The sequence below is a fragment of the Fringilla coelebs genome, assembly GCF_963513975.1.
Source record: "Fringilla coelebs genome assembly, chromosome: 1".
Classification (NCBI taxonomy): domain Eukaryota; kingdom Metazoa; phylum Chordata; class Aves; order Passeriformes; family Fringillidae; genus Fringilla; species Fringilla coelebs.
In genome coordinates this window covers 116617122-116633792 of record NC_140028.1, presented here as the reverse complement: position 1 = coordinate 116633792, position 16671 = coordinate 116617122, and the positions used below count along the sequence as shown (strand labels likewise).

At 36.3% G+C, this 16671-nt stretch overlaps 1 protein-coding gene across 1 annotated transcript in view; it reads left to right on the top strand.

Annotated features, from left to right (window-relative positions):
• The window catches only part of KCNH8 (potassium voltage-gated channel subfamily H member 8), a gene marked incomplete at both ends in the record, with an annotated part of 175750 nt that overhangs the window by 75407 nt on the left and 83672 nt on the right, over positions 1–16671 (top strand). The window contains 2 exons of the mRNA XM_084207923.1: positions 10287–10414; positions 12682–12922. Coding sequence (XP_084064049.1) covers positions 10287–10414; positions 12682–12922 — 369 coding nt within the window. The remainder of the gene's footprint in view (positions 1–10286; positions 10415–12681; positions 12923–16671) is intronic.

The window sequence follows — 16671 nt, the reverse complement described above, 5'->3', positions numbered from 1 at the left end:
GTCCCCTTCTCAAAGCAGGGTCAGATTGAATGGATTGCCCTGAAACACATGCAGATATGTGCTCAATAGCATGAAGGATGGAAATGCCCAACTTATCTGGGCAGTCTGTTCCAGAATTTGACTCTTCACAAAGCAAAAACAAAGGTTTTTTCTTAAACAGAATTTGTTTTAGGTTGGTCTGCCTGTTGGTAAAGATGCCTTCACTCTTGAAATAATCTGAATTAAAAATTGGACTACACCTTCTGCCACAACAGATTAAATTAAGATGCATGTTATGGTTCAACTGTCTGGCTTTTTCTGGCTTCTTAGTAATCCTTAGGTCCATATGAATTTCTGAGGAGACAGATTTATTTTGATTATGCATCATTTGTTGGAGGGAGGAGTTGTTCTTTTCAGTGTGCCAGAAGTGAAATACCATGTGCCAAACATTTTACATTCCAGATTTTTTATGTTGAAAATGTCTATTTGGAGCAGCACTGGTCTCTTGTAAGAAATTCTGCAATGTGCACTTTGATTTATTCTGCCTAATTACTGTCTCAGCTACTTCATGATTGCTCAAGCTACTGCAGTGAATATTCAGGAGACATTTTTTCATTTTAAAGCTTCTTATACCTGTCAGGAGGCAGTATGTTGGGAGGGGAACATAACCATACAGTCACCTAGACTTACAATAACCAAAGCAGTTAAAATTGTTTCAGGATGCATAGGCACCATGCAGTTCTATCAATGGAGGAGGTGGAATAGAAGCAGAGTTTTACCCCAATATTCCTGCTGCCCAAAAGAATTATTCTGCAATGAGTCAGCTACATCCCCCCTAGAATGATTGTGCTCCTGGCTCACCCTCAGAGTAAGAAGGGTCTGAAACTCTTCTGCCATCATTAAAGAGAAACTTCTTTCCTCCTGGTCTGTGGACTTTAAATAATTAGGGGACAAAAAGAGAGCTGCCTTTCTCTCCCTGTTCCTTTTGGCATTTGTGAGCACGTAGATGCTCTCCCTCTCACCTTTTCACCTTCTTATCCAAGCAATAAGTTTTATTTGAGCCTTGAATCTTTAGAGACATATCAATCTTTGTAGCTCTTGCTTTAGCCTTGCACCGAGTGCTAAATGCAAGTGGCAGTTCCATTCCAGCAGCTCTCAGAGAGGCACAGGGCATGTTCTGGAGCTGAGGGAAAAGTGTCCTTTGTGATATATGTAGAAGGAAAATGATAAAAAAGACAAGCAAAGTCTGATTCTTGAGCAAATGTAGAGCAGCAGACTATTCTGGGACATTCTGGAAGGCTGAGAGAACATATACATTAGCAACCAAAAAGTACATACTCACCAGTCCCCAGATAAATTTATGCCATTGCTTCCAGATTTTCCTTAGAAAACAACGTTATCGAGGTGGGGGAGAAGGGAGAAGTTATTCGTCTGGGTTTCTGTTTTGTTTTATTTTTACTTTTGGTGGCAGATTGTTGAAAAGTATCTTCAGACATTCCCTTTAAAGTTTGAAAACTCAGCCATGTAAGAGAGACAAGAGAAAGCACAGAAGAAACAGGGAAAATATCTTCAGTACATATGTTGCTGAAGCACTTTTCAGAGAGTGTGTGTGTGTGTGGTAGGTGATTTTGTAACGAGTCAGACAGTTTACAACCTTCTTATATAATTTACAATCTTTCTTATTTCTGTGGGGAAAAAAAATCTGAAAAGGGAGAAATATCTTTAAAGACTTTCACTGGCCTGGACACAGCCTGGTATCTTACATTTTATTAAGGAACCACGAGGACTAGAATGCATCTTTCACATGTACTTTGTGTTCAGAAACACATTTAGAAGGCCTTGGGCCATTTGCAAAATTTAACTGTAATTAGAGTTATAGGGCATGTAGTTCATGCTGCAGCTTCTCAGAGCAATTCTGAGGCGCTGTAAAGACACAGCAGGTAAGATCTCTTACAAGTGAGTTTTGCATAGCTGTAGAACAGATGGATTTACAACTATCCCTCCTAAATTGTGTACTTGGAATTGTAAAACAGGTTGGGCTTAGGGCCAGTCACTCTCAGAGTCTGAGCACATCCTTCCTTCAGGGATAATCAGAGATACTTTCAGGGTCTTTACAAGACCACATGGAACATATACACAGACATCACAGCATTTTGAAATTATTTATTTCTTAAGTTTAAAAACTGTTTTTTAAAAAATCTATTCCCCCTCCCCCTGCTGTTTAATCTCAGGGCAAGTTCCATGGATCACTAAACATTTTTATGTGTACTTATCTGGTTCTATATTTTACATATATTTATTAAGAACACAAGTCTTCATTCTCAAAAGGCATGCTTTCATTACAAAATAGCAATTTTTCAGGTAGATATATTACTATTTTAATTTGAGTGAGCAAGGTGTACTTTAACATCATCATCTGTGCAAATTATTTTAAAAATTTGCAATTAATGACTTTGAAATTATGATAATCTTTTCTGAATATAAAAAAAGGAGGAAAAAATTTCAATAGATAAAAGGCATTATTAAGTTTTATGGAATTAAAGGAAAAAAGAAAACCCTCAGGTTTCATGACATTATGTCCTTAAATACATAGGAAGACATATTAACACTTGCTGAAGAGAATGAAAAGTTTCTTGGTGACTTAAATAGTTGGCATTATTTCAGTTCTAGGGGTTCTTGAAAAACATTTTAAATATTCTCTTTATTATTACATTTACATTTTTGTTCATAATGATATATGAGCATATCACTGTCTCATGAGCTGTGTGGGAATTTGCTGGGGGAAATGCAAACTACTCCTGGAAAAAACAGTCACTTTAAAAACAGTTGGAAGGGAGTGATGACCCAGCTGTAAATTCAATGCTGTAAATATTATTCTGTAAGAACAGCATATGACCACTCACTTCAATTGAATCAATAGACATGTCTCAAGTTTGATGACATAATAAAAATGACAATTTTCCAATTTGTGAGACAATTCTAGAGTACTAACAGTAGAAAGCTGGCAAATAAACAATTTTTACAGAATAATGAAATAGACATTTTTGAGCTGGAGTATTTTACTTCATTACAAAAGTTCTGTAACTTTTGGCAGTAGTATTAATAAATGAGAAAATAGTTTAAAGTAATTCACTTTCAGAGTTCTGCTGAAACTCAGCCTATTGGAAGCAGTTGAAAAAAGGTATGTCTTTTGGAATTTCTTTTTCTTAATTCTTTTTATGATTTTTACAATATAGACCCAAATACATGTATCTAAAAAAGGAAAATTTGTTTATTTATTTAGTTGTTTGCTACCATCAACCATCAAAATGGAAGAGGGGAAAGAAGATTTTTTTTGGCATTGTGTGTCTCTTTCCTCACACCTTTTTTTCTTCATAGTGGAAGAATCAGCAGACCAAAACGTGGTTAAGGATTTTTTATCTCATAAGCTGTTTGAAGGCCTTTCTAATTCATAAAAACATTAATAATAATGTATAAAATTGCTTCTTTTCTCCTTCTGTTCAAAGTGAATTTTCTCTGAAGGCATAATACTAAAATTATGATAATCATACCATTGATTCTGTGTAAAATTTGCCCCTTTAAAAAATGTTCTGTAATAATGTTTACAGGGTATAGCTGGTATGTGTGTTAGGTACATCTTCTTATTGAATCAATTAATCAGTTAACAGAATTAAAAAGCAGCTAGAGGCTAGCCTGGATCCACCATACAGCAGAGTTTTGTGAATTGTTGGTTGTTGCTGACAGTGAGAATGTGTCATACAACCAACAGAACTCGTGCAGCCTCTTGCCCATGGTAATGCTTTTATTCTGCCATTAACACCAAAGAAGACTTTTATCAGTTTTCTATTTATTGGCAACTGCTGGTGTGCTTTCCCCTGAATAATCACTGAAAAAAAATTCTAGATTTTTTGAAAGCCTAGAAAAAATTAAACCAGTTTTCCGTATAATCTGGTTTTAGAGGGTTTTTTTGTGTTCATTCAGAGTTGCTTTACCCCAGTTGTCTCCTTCAGAATTTCCTTGGTAGTTTGCTTTCCTTGAGGACTGCCTATGAAATGTGTTTGTGTCAATGATACTGGATATGTTTTTAAACCATTGTGTTTCCTGTAGACATCATTGTATATATTTTCTTGCACATGGGTTATTTATGGGGACCTTCAAAGATCACACTTTCTGTTGTGCTATTCCTTACCTTATATGCAAGTGATGAGGGTTTCTCAAGACATGTATTAAAAGGACAAAAAGAACTTGATTGCACTTCTAACAGGAAGCCTTTTATAAATAAAGTTGTAAGATGAATAAATGATGGACAAATTCTTTAACAAATTATTCACTAAACCCAGGCTCAAAAGGGAACAAATCAGTACTTGTAAGACATTCCAGGTAAAAACATATCTCTGTGTGACTGGGCTGTGTGTCTGGGACAGCATAAAGATATACACAGGACAGGTAATGGGGGATGTTTATTTCCCTGCCTGATTTCAGAATAGAGCAGCAGGAGAGATCACACAACTAAGACAATGTGACACTGTGTCTTGAGCAGGGAAGGGTCCAACCAGCATTAAAAATCACAGCATTTACCTGGTTACTACGCATTTTCACATTGTTCCTTCCAGTCTGTGCGTGGAGCAGCATCATGGATTTCTTCAAGTCTGTCTGTATCTGGATACCTTTTAGCAATGGAGTCCATTTGTCCTGTTCTACTCTGTAGTTGGTGTTATTGTTCAAGTCTAGTTTACACACTCAAAACTATGCTATTTCTATGATAAATTTTCTTAGCTAGGAGTTGGCATTACTTGCTGTTTCATCTCATGATTGACTTTAATTTTGTAAACAATGAAATTAATGAAAAGTTCTTATCTACTATGCCAACTTACCTAGTCCTTTGAGTAAAATGCTGGTAAAATAAAAATTTTATCATTTTATTCCTCATACTCCTGGCTTAGCTCTCAAAATATCTAAGCTGAAATAATCTCATTATTTTATGGAACATATTTATGTACACCACACTGCTAAATAAACCTAAAATTTAGAATTTTCATAGAAAACACCCACTATAGAGTCCATGTAAATCTGGAACTCACTGGTTTTCTTCTGGACTCTTCCTTGAAAAGTGTTTCAAGAGATCTACATCTATACTACCTTTCCTACTTTTGTCCAGTCAGGGCTACACACCATGACTTGAGATGGTCACATTTACTATCTTTGGAGGGGAGAGTCAATGTGCCTGAATCAATCTTACCCTAAGCCTGACAACCCCACCTGCCAAACAAACAGGACAGTGGTGGCAATCAAGTCAAGTGGTTGGGGCTGGAATATAATTTTGAGCATGGAGCTAAAATTCTTGTGAAAATATAAAAAAGCAGCAAAGAGTCACAGTCCTGTCCCTAGTGCTGAACTTGTCTTTCCTTGGCTACTGCACTGCAGAAATCCTGCTTAGAGATCCAGGTCTGCAACTTCACAGCCTTTAGGATAATTCTGTCACACTGGTTGTTGGTAGAAATACCATCTCTGAATAAAGTTACTCAGTTGTGCATCTGTTTCCATAACTCAACTCCCAGGCTACTTTACATCATCCCTCTCTATTTCATTCACATTCTGCCAGGATATTGTGTTTTGGGTTAAATTTGAGAGGTGCAGGTTGCTTTTATTCATTCTCTATGTTTTTAGGTAAACACAGGCAAATCGCTTGGATTTTCCGGCGTCATATGAATGAAATACTAGATCTTAATTTTCTATTTTGTGTCCATGCACACTTGTACTGAAAATTTTCAGCACAAAATCATGGGTAATGACCCATGATCAGACTGGGAGATGTTTCCATACAAGAGCATATTTGGAATGTATCACACCAGAGGGAACTGTAGGTAGTGGTTTTAATTAATGCACAAATGAGAAAAGTGAAAACGGTTCTTTCAAAGGGATCCAAGTGAATTCTATGAAGAATGAGGAAAAGCTACAAAAACTGAGATTTTTTGTAAATATAGTGCAAACTTTCTGGCAAGAGCAGGTTAGTCCATTTTGGTATTTGGGAAAAAATGCATTTCATGGTCTCTCTCATGCCACAGGTTGTCTGCTATGGAGGGGCCATAGTGCTTCTGGGTCATATCAGGGTTACTCAGCCTTCACTAAGAGAGTGGGGAGGCACTGGGACAGCTGAGAACTGGAACAGAAAAGTGGTGAATGTTCCATTCCTGGAAGTGTCCAAGGCCAGGTTTCATGGGGCTTTGAGAAACCAGGTCTATTAGGAGGTGCCCTGCCCATGGCAGGAAGGCTGGGACTAGGTCATCTTTAAGGTCTCTTCCAACACAAACCATTCCATGATTCTATAGATGTGTCAGACTTTACCTGGAGAATGAGATCATTATAAATCATAAAGAGTTCTGGACTCTAATGCTATACTTGGACTATTCTGATTTTAGGAACTAATTCTTCACCAAAAGTGTTATCAAGCTTGGAACAGGCTAGGGAGCAGGCCTAGGGAAGTGGTTGAGTCACCACACCTGAAAGTATTTGAAAAATGCATCAGAGTGGCACTTGGGGACATGGTTTAGTGGTGGAATTCACAATTAGTGATTGCAAATTGATGATCTAAGGATCTTTCCAACCTAAATTATTCTAGGATTCAATGAACTGCTTAAAAGGAGAGCAGACATACATTTGGTGTCAATTTAGTCAGTAAAGCTGACTTTCCAGCTCTTCTGCATTGCTAGGGCAGCATATACCCATGAAAGCTTGTCAGAAGCTGTCAGGGTTTATATTTCTGATTTATACCTAAGAAGTGGATCTTTTGGGTTTTTTTCCAAAGGGACAAGAAAAGAGTTATGCCTCCTCTTTCTATTAACCTTAAATGGATGATTGAAGCCTCATGTTCTTATAAAAACACAAGAGTTACAAAGACATTTGTGTCTGGATGTGCTTTCTTTTGCTGCAACCTTTCCCCACAAGATTTTAAGTCTTAAGCTGTTAGGAGGCTAATGTTAAGCTTAGCAAAGAAGTGTTCTGTTATTTTCTTAGAAAATATTTTGTAACTGTCATGTCTGATGGTTGTGGCACTATATCTGTGTTCATTTGAAAGAAGAACAACTGGAAGACAGCAGTAAGAGTTAAAAAATGTATTACTACTTTTCTGATAAAGGGGAGATGAGACTAAATTGCAAGCATCCTTTTTAAAAGCTATCTTGGGGAGAGGGGAGTGGGGAGATTACCATTACACAGGAAGGCTTCTGTGTAGAAGCAACAAGAAATAGACCCCAAAATCTGGGATTTTTCTAGAATTAGATTTCTTACTGTTTTTAGGGAGATGAGAAGTCCTTTTGATTTTAAGCATGGGGCAAAAATAAGCCAGTTGTATTAAAGTGACTTTCTGCTTATGCTTGATTTTATTCCTGGATCTTTTTTTCTAAGATCAGCCATGGAAAAAAATAAAAAATCAAAGTCTGTCAGGTACCTAAATTTTTGAAGAACCAGAGAGAAACAGATGGAAGTTTATAAAAAATGAGCTGTCTTTCCAGAATAGTGAGCTGTGAACTGAGTATGACAAGAAAAGAGGGTAGTTACAGAAAATAATCACACACTTGTAGGTGCACACCTGAGCAATGTAGTTTGCCAAGGCTCGGGATTGATTCCTTTCCTGAAGGCATTGGAAGACAAGAAAGCAGGAGAATTCACAAATGTCATTCACTTATTTATAAGCTACTGACATGTGCTCTGATGGCATCTTGTCTTTACAATAAATTAATTTTTTTTCACTTCTAATAACAACCATGAAACCTTTTTTGCCACTTCTGGTTAGTAAGAAAATACTGCTCCATAATGAAGGTAATGCTTTCCTTATTGATGCATGCTTTTCTGTATCTAGGAGTTGAGTGACTCCCAATATTAACACAAAGGCAGCATTAATCCTTTGCAAACAGTGTAATCAGCATGTGATGGAAGCCACTTGCTGTAAAAATATGTAATTGGCATGATTCTAAGCTCCATACTAAGTCCCACAGCCTGAGCAGGTTAGTGAGTACAACATCCTTGGTGACTGAAACTCAGAACCTAGGTAGGAGAGATGGAATCTGTGTAAAGCCAAAAATTTTCAGGCCGCTGGTACATAAATTTAAAATCTTACAAGGTACCTGTCCTCATTTAAAGAGTGGATAGAAGGTGAAACTCTGTGTCAGTAATATATGGGGGGAAAAGGAAACAGTAACTGAATATGTGTACATTGGCTATTTCCATAGTCTCATGGCATTCTGGAAAGAGATGGAATTATGGACAGCTTTCAGGTCAGTGCTCAGTATGTGAGAGAAAGGCACATCTGAGGTTTAGGAGTTATAGAGAAAAAACCTGAAGGCAGTATAACACCATTGTACCAGGCAATTGTGCATCCACAGCTTGAAAGCTGCATGTTTTTCTGCAAATAGCTACTGAAAGGGTACATTTAAAGAAAAATTTAAAATGTCATGGTTGATCTAGCCAAAGTAAAGAGAAGACTTCCAAGGCTGACCAGAGGTAGGGAGATCCACTTCCACACTGGAAGGCCTTGTATTGCTGGGGATGTTGAAGTACTCAAGGAAATTCCACCGGAAGGTACCAGGTACCTTCTGAACACAGCTCAGTGTGTGTCTCACAACAGATCACATCACCAAGGCTGTTTTATCTGCCAGCATGGACTGCCTCAGGCTCCATAGGCTTAGGACAAGAACAGGTATTAGATAGGGTACAGCGTGAGGATGGAGCCTGTAGCTAAAGCATCTCAAAAATATTGCTGGCCACAAGGTCAAGAAAAGTGTTTTCCCAGCCTGCCTCCTTGCAGATCTGAAGCTTGTGTTTTATTGACTTCTTTTGGACACAGTAGAATGAACTGGCGGCCTGTAAATAGTTTTAAAGAGAATTTCAAAGTCATATCACAAAGCCACGCTACTAAAGCTAAGCATTTTGTTCTTACCCAGAATTTAAGACTCAAAATCTAGTTTGAGTGTAAGTGGTTTGATGATTGAGAGATTATTTTTTTAAAAAACAACATTAATTTATTTGGGTCTTTTCCAAAATAATGCTTTTTTGTTCTAGCTTTCTTCATTGTAGCTGATACCAACATATGCTGAGATGGAAAAGTTTGAGGCTTCTCCATCTGCCCCCTTCTACTTTTGAGTGGCGATTTGGCATTGAGATTTTCCCTTCTTGTTTTTTTACTTTTCTTTTTCCCTCTTCTCTTTACTGACAAGTTAAAAAAAAATCCTCAACTAGAGAGTGCTTTTGCATGAATTACACAAAACTTCTTTACTGAGAAGTTTGGAAAATTTTTCCTCCTACACATTTTGTTATGTATGGTTTCATGCTGTTAAGCCAAATATACATCAGTCTCCTATAATAGAAATCTTTCTTGCTTTTCTAGGCAGGTTTCAAGATGTAGCTGTTTTGCTTGCTTCTAAATTTTGGCTCTGCTAATTAGATTTGTTTTGTTAATTTTTTTCCCCTTAATTTGTATGCATTCAATTGACTTTAATTAAACCTCCTTGACAGACGGCTTCTTCCTTTAGTCCCATAATTTCTTTTTTCTAAATCCTGACACATCACAAAAAGTCTGCTTTCATTTACTCTGGCATCAATTCACTGTAATTCCATCAGAGTGACTGGAATTACTTTGAATTTACTGCTTTATAAGCAAGAACAAAATTTGTTCCCATGATTGACAATTACAGACATTTGAATTGAGGTAAAAACCACAAACCTTTCCAAAATAATGTTCAGTCTTTACTCTTAATGGGTTTCATGTCACCAAGGAATATGTCACACGATTTTGCCAGTGGCCATGTGATGAGAAAAAGGATCTAAACACATGAATGTAAGAATTGTTTATTACTAATGAGCAAGCTTACAAATTAGCATATTCTGACATAATGGCAGCCTTGTACAAGCCAGACTCTCTGTTTTTTAGAATTACAAGGGATTTTTCTTTCTTTCTGAGAAGTGAGAGAGAGAGTAGGATCACCTCAAGGATATTTTCAGTGGTTACTTCTAGACCCTTCCCTCTGGTCTGAAACAATAGAAAGTACATTTATCTTATCTATGAAATCAAATGTTGAAATTACTTGCTTCTGAGTTTTGTGAAGGCATTTGACAATTAAAACTTTACAGTGGTTTTTATTTGCCCTTGGGGGGGGGGGGGGGGGTGTTTCTTTGCTGCAAAAGATTAAACAAAAGAAAAGGTGTGCATAATATTTACATTTCTATCAATGTCTGAAATGCCAGTAGTTCAGGTCCCAAAGGTTAAAGTGTTATTTCCCCATCTTTAATGCACTCTCACTTCTGTTCTGCAGAAAAATGGAAAGGAAGAGGAAGAGCAGGATCGCATTTTGAGTCAGCACGCAGACGGAGTAGAGCTGTCCTTTATCACATCTCTGGACATCTACAAAGAAGAGAGAAGAACAAATTAAAAATTAATAATGTAGGTGAAATTCTTTTCTTCTCCCACTTCCCCCCCAGCAAAAAAAAAAAAAAAGAAAAAGAATTAGCCTTTGCACTAACTTTAAAAAAAAAACTAAGTTCTGTAAAAAGGTCAGGGAGTACTTGAGTTATATCCTGATCACAATTTTACAGCAACAATGATTAGGATGTTTCTCACTGAAGCATATTTCTGCCTTCTGTGGTGTTTGCTACCATATAGCAAGATAGTGCATTTAATCATACTGTAAACAGACATTTAATGCCATGAAAGCCACATTATGAAATTTCTCAGAACTAAGATTCCAAAGGTTCTCAGAATTTTAGGTTCCAATTTACCTTGTCATCTCAATTATTCTATCTCAATTATTACTATTTTCAAAAAAAAAAAAAAAAAAAAAAAAGACTCAAGGTCTTCCTCTAGCTGAAACTCTTTGAAACTCTTAAAGTTGTTAGGCTCCAAAAGGTCACACTTCATTTAAGCAAGTTTTCATATGAATTTCTCCAACTTTATGCTGTGATATTTATCTTTTAATTTCCTAATTAAAGTAGTAATGTTTCTGTCTTCAAATTAATTCTGTATTCCCCAGTAACTATAAATAATAAGTTCACAAAACATGCTGTGAATGTTGCTAACACTAAATCAAGCTATAGACAAACCAACAATATAGCAACAGAATGACCTCTAAAGAAATGTTAATGAGAAAAAATAACTCTCCTGCTTTGTGCAGTACAAATTAAAAGCAAAAATACTTGGTATAGATTAAGGACATGAAAGTACACAACTGCTATATGTGTCATAGGGCATACAGCCACTTCCATTGAATTTAAATCTCAGATGTTGAAAAAAGATTAAATATTGAAAAATTATTAAATTTTTTTAAGTGTTTCATATTGAAGAAGCATAATAATAAAAAAAAAGCCCTACAAAATACAACCAGGTCTTCCAGAGATATTTGCATTGTATAGTAATATGATAATATTTTTTAGGAACATGACTCTTAGATAGTGTTTGATGCCTTACCTGTACTGTCAAAATGCCAGTGCAGATGTTAGTTTACCATGTTAAAATGTTTATTCTGAAACTAATTTATTAGATTTGGTACATGGATTTTTGGAGCTATGGGTTGGAAATAACATGATTAAAATATGGGCTGACTCTAAGAACAGTGAGAATTCAGCTGCTTAAATTCATGAATAAGGACCAAGAATAGAGAAGGCAATGACATCAATATTTCAAAGGAAACACAAAGAGAAAGGCTGTGACAGACAAGGCAGGTGTAGTTAAGTCTACGGTTATGCAGGTTTTGTCTTTTTAATTTCATAGTGAATAACTTCAAGATCAGAAGTAATCTTAGCTTCCTGAATGCACAATATTGGTTTGGGAGGCTCTTTGTTACTGGAACAGCATTAACCAGGAGTACAGTAACAGTGAGCAAGAATTTTGTCAGTAAATAATGCAAGACAGGTCCTACAGGCTGCTTTTTGGGGAGGGTAGGTGTTTTTTGTTAAAGCTATGAAAGCTGAAAACTAAGAATTTCTACAGCTTAACACGGAAATCTTGATTGCATAAAACAGTGGTAAGACACAGGCTCAAGACAAAGCTAGTCTAGTTAGAAAGGTAGTCAGTTCTGGAGCTATATTATGGTAGATTAATATCTTGATTTAGATCAGCAGTGCAATTTTAAAGAAAAACAAAAAATTATTGCTACTAATTGTGCTTTGATTCACATGAACTGGATTCCTGCAGGTGAAACTAAACCAGAGGAGGTGCTCCAAGTACTGGAGCTGTTCAGTCTCTAGGACCAAGCTAGAGATAGTCTGAAAAAACCTCCTCACAGCTCTGTGTACAGGATGTTCTTCTCCAATACCAGTTACTTCTTTCCATATGTTCCTATTTACAGTACTGTGTCTTTGTGTATTCAAAGATCTCACCTATCTGTCCAGTAGAATAATATTGCTCTGCAGTGAGAATTAGTTCAACAGAGGAAGAAACAGTTTGCCAGATGCAATCCCCTCTTACTCCATTTAATCTGTAACTTATTAGTCTTCTTCCTGCCTCAACATTCACAAAAGTTATTCTATGAACATGGGTATAAATTAATGTGAGGTCTAGGTTAGAAACAAAAGTAACATTTGTTCTTGCCTGCATATGTTGTTATGATTTTTACAAAAACATCAACTACCTAAGGGCTCCATTGCAAGAAAGCCCCATTGCTGTGTAATCAAATAATTGTTTTGTCTCATTTAATTTTTTTCTCTCTTTTTCAGAATGTATTCGTAGACAAACCAGCATTTCCAGAATACAAAGTTTCAGATGCAAAAAAATCCAAATTCATATTGCTGCATTTTAGCACTTTTAAAGCTGGCTGGGACTGGCTTATTTTGCTGGCAACGTTTTATGTTGCTGTGACTGTACCTTACAATGTTTCCTTTATTGGCCATGATGAGCTGTCTACAACTCGAAGCACAACTGTCAGTGACATTGCTGTGGAAATTCTCTTTATCATCGGTAAGATTTGTTTGGGGGTCGTTTGGGATCTCTTTTCTGACATTTAGGACTTTCAAAGAATTAATAATATTTTAGAAAAGGAAATAATCATCCCTTTCATGACTTTAAAGAAAATCAATTTTAGCTGTATGCCTTGATATTTTATCTGAACTTTAGATCACTTTTTTTTTTTTCTTTTTTTTCTTTTTTTTTAACTTTAAATTGACTTGGGTAGTTCTGCTGTTACTCTAAAGGGACTTTTGATTTCAAGGAAGATTGAAACCCCTTGTTTCACCCTGGGAATGCCTCAAACCTTCCCAGTATAGGGATGTGCCCTAGAATTGCTACAGTTTTGTTCTCAATCTATGGGGTAATTTTTTTATTTCACACTTAGAAGAGTCATGGACCACAAACTGAATAGATTTTTTTAAAAATATAAGGTAAGATTTAAACTCTTACTGCAATAACACACATGTACAATATCAATATGCTATATTGATAACTGGGATGGAATTTGATTGGTTTAAGTCTGTCATCTGATCCATTCTCTAAACTTTTTATTTCTGTGATCCATTTAATTCTTATATGTCTTGACAATCAAAAAGGAGACAAGGTCATATCTAATAATGGCTTTGTACCAAAGAAATGCCTGGTTTTTGGTTTTTTTTTTGGTAGTATCTTTTTTCTATTTACTTCTGAAGATTGAAAAGAATCTCTGAATAGAGTCAAACAGATTTTCCCCAAGATTTTACTGTTATAGTATCACTCAGGGCTGTCACACTGACAAACCAGAGCTCAGATCTGTTGCTACTTGCAGGTGGAGAAACTGTCATTTTTAAGAAATAAGCCAAGTTGGGGGTGTCTTTCTTGAGCATGAAAAGGTTTTAGATGGGTTCTGAGAACGTGTCTTGGTTTGAAAAGACAGGTATCTGCTAATGAAGGCAGGAGCCTCTCTTGAAATGGGAAATGCAAACCCCCTCCCTCCGAATTATAATTTTGTAATTAAGGGGCTCTCAGGTAAAGATATGAAAGTAGGAATAACAGTTCTTTATTAGCAAAAATAAAAGGAAAAATAAAAATAAAAATGCAGTAATACAAAGCAACACTGACAGTGTTAGAACATGACCTGACACCCTGTGGGTCAGGGTATTGGCAGCAGTCCCATTAAATGGTGGCTGCATTCCTCCTGGAGTGATAGGTGCGGTTCTGTTGAAGCAGCAATCCTGTAGAAGGCTGTAATTTTCCTCTGAAGGTCCAGTGGGGTGTAGATGGGCCTGGTCTTCCTCTGGGAATCCAGTGGAAAAGGCTGACTGTGGTGCTCTAAATCTCACATTATATCCAGGTAGGAATGCTTGGCTCCTCCCTCTGGGTGGAGCATCTCCCAATGGGTTGGTGTAGTTTTATTGGTCACGCAGTGAGACTCAATGGCCCATTAACAGAATGGAGGGAGGGGGGAATTAGTTGTGGTAGAGACTAAAAAATATCTGCCTCACCTGGCTCTGACAGATGGCAATAGAACATGCACTGCTGGCCACATCTTGCATTTGCACACCAAGAGAGAAAGAGAACAAAAAAACCCAATAAAATAATTTTCAGGTTTGAAGCTTCTTTCCATTTTAATGTTCCTTATATTTTTGTGAAAAAATGCAGCTTAGCTCAAATATTAAAAGCAACATTACAATCTTCTTTAGAACTAAAGAAAATTGAAACACCACAACACTTATAAATAACTCCGGAGATTTTCTTACAAAATTTTTGGGAGTTTATTCCTTTTCTCTGTCAGCTTTATTGTAGACAGTAAGACTGGTAGGCTGATGGAAGAATCAGATGTTATGATGAATAAATATTTGTTTCCTCCTTTGGTCATTGTTTTGTCATTAGACTAAAGGTCTAAATGTTCATTTTATGTTCACTATTAGATCTTGGTAGACTCTTTCACATTAATGCAAAATTTCACATTCAAATATTCTCAAGCACTGTAGTAAGAAACTTGCATTCTGCAATGCTGATCATCGAGGATCATCCTTGATGCCATGTGTAAAATGAGTGAGGTTGTGACTCTAATCAGTCATAAATTAATGTTACATTAAGAGTACTAAATCAAATAAGCCCACTTGATGTACCTGGGTGACTTTATAGAAAGAGTAGACTCAAGGTTACAATATTTTGATAATGGTGTAAATAACTGGTTTGTGTTATAAATGTGTTTTTTTAATATAAGCACCAGAGAGTATAATCTTTATCTAACTGATTTATCTGATATAGTATTCATTTGAAACATGAAAGATGGTGAACTGCTCAGAACTGCTCTGGTTATAAATTTTGCTGGAAATATGGAGTGTATATCAGGAAGTCAAAAGCAAAGACACATCTATGATCAATAGAACGGCTGAGTAAGAAAAATAAAACAAAGAAGATTTTCTGTAAATTTTACTTCATATTTTCTAGTTACATTTCTAGGTCTGTAGTCCAGGAAATCACACTATGACTGCAACTAAATGTATTCAAAGGAATGTGCATGGAGCACTAGAAGAGACTTTGACTAATCATGTTACTGATAACCACAAACACTGTACTGTAGGATACTGATAGTCTTCCCCCAGAGTTTGAATAACGGCTCAATTTTCCCCAGAATAATTTTCTTTTTCTAGAGTTATTATCTGATTTAAATCTCCAGCTCTGAGGAAAGGTTTATGGAGTATTTTCAGGACATTGTCATACTGCATTTAAATCCCTGAAGTGAATTTAAAGAAAATAGTGTGTTTATGATCATCTCTCAAGGGTCCCTTGTCTGTAAAAATGCTGAATTAATGTGTCTCAGAACATGTATAACTGTACTGAAAGTAGTAAGATTGACAACATACTTAAATTTAAGCATAAGTTTCCAGGCATTTGTTGCATTGTGGCTCTGACAAGCACATCTTTGATGGATGATCTATGTGCTCTGAGAAAAGTCAATGGGAAATTCTTCTTATGATGCCACTGCCTCAGAAATGCAGTGGGGAGATCTGTCTGATACAGGATCTTCAGTTGTATTACAGCTTTGCAGTCATGGATTGAAGAAATAGAGTCTATCTACTTTGATTTTATCCATATTTCTGGGAACATGGAGCAATATTCCTTTGGAAAGCATTGTTTGCATAAGCACTCATTTGGACTTGACAAGGTCTTTGTTTTTAGCTGTGTTATCCAAGACTGACTGTATTCTTGGGCATATAGTGTGACTCCTGGGAATGGTTCTGTGGATGGCCAGGAACTGCACCTGATGATCCTGGCGGGTCCCTTCCAACTCAGTTTAATCTGTGATTCTGTGATGTGTGCCAACCTATACTTAAGCATGATAAAAATAAATATGAAAGTGTTCTTCTGACTTGGGGTGATACAAGTAAGAGCATTGATATGAATTAAATTATTTATGAGAAAAGCATCTAGCTGGAGGTGTAACTGCTTTAGCCTTTTAAGTTCTCTAAATCACAAGAGAAGGAGATACACAATAATAACAGCTCATTTTGTGACATTGTCAGGGAAGAGGATGAAGGGAGAACATAATTAGGGCTTCTCATATGAAACTAAATTTTTCACTTGATGTTTCCTGTGATAACTTGTGTGATGCTGTATTTGAGTGTACTTCCATTATCTGTTTCCGTCTGTTATGTATGCAAACCTTCTCTAACAACCTCCTGTAAATAAATCTTTTGCTTCCTCTAACCAAAGATAAAGTTGAATTAGTTTAGTTTTAGAATTTTTATGTTGTCTTATGTATTCAAAAA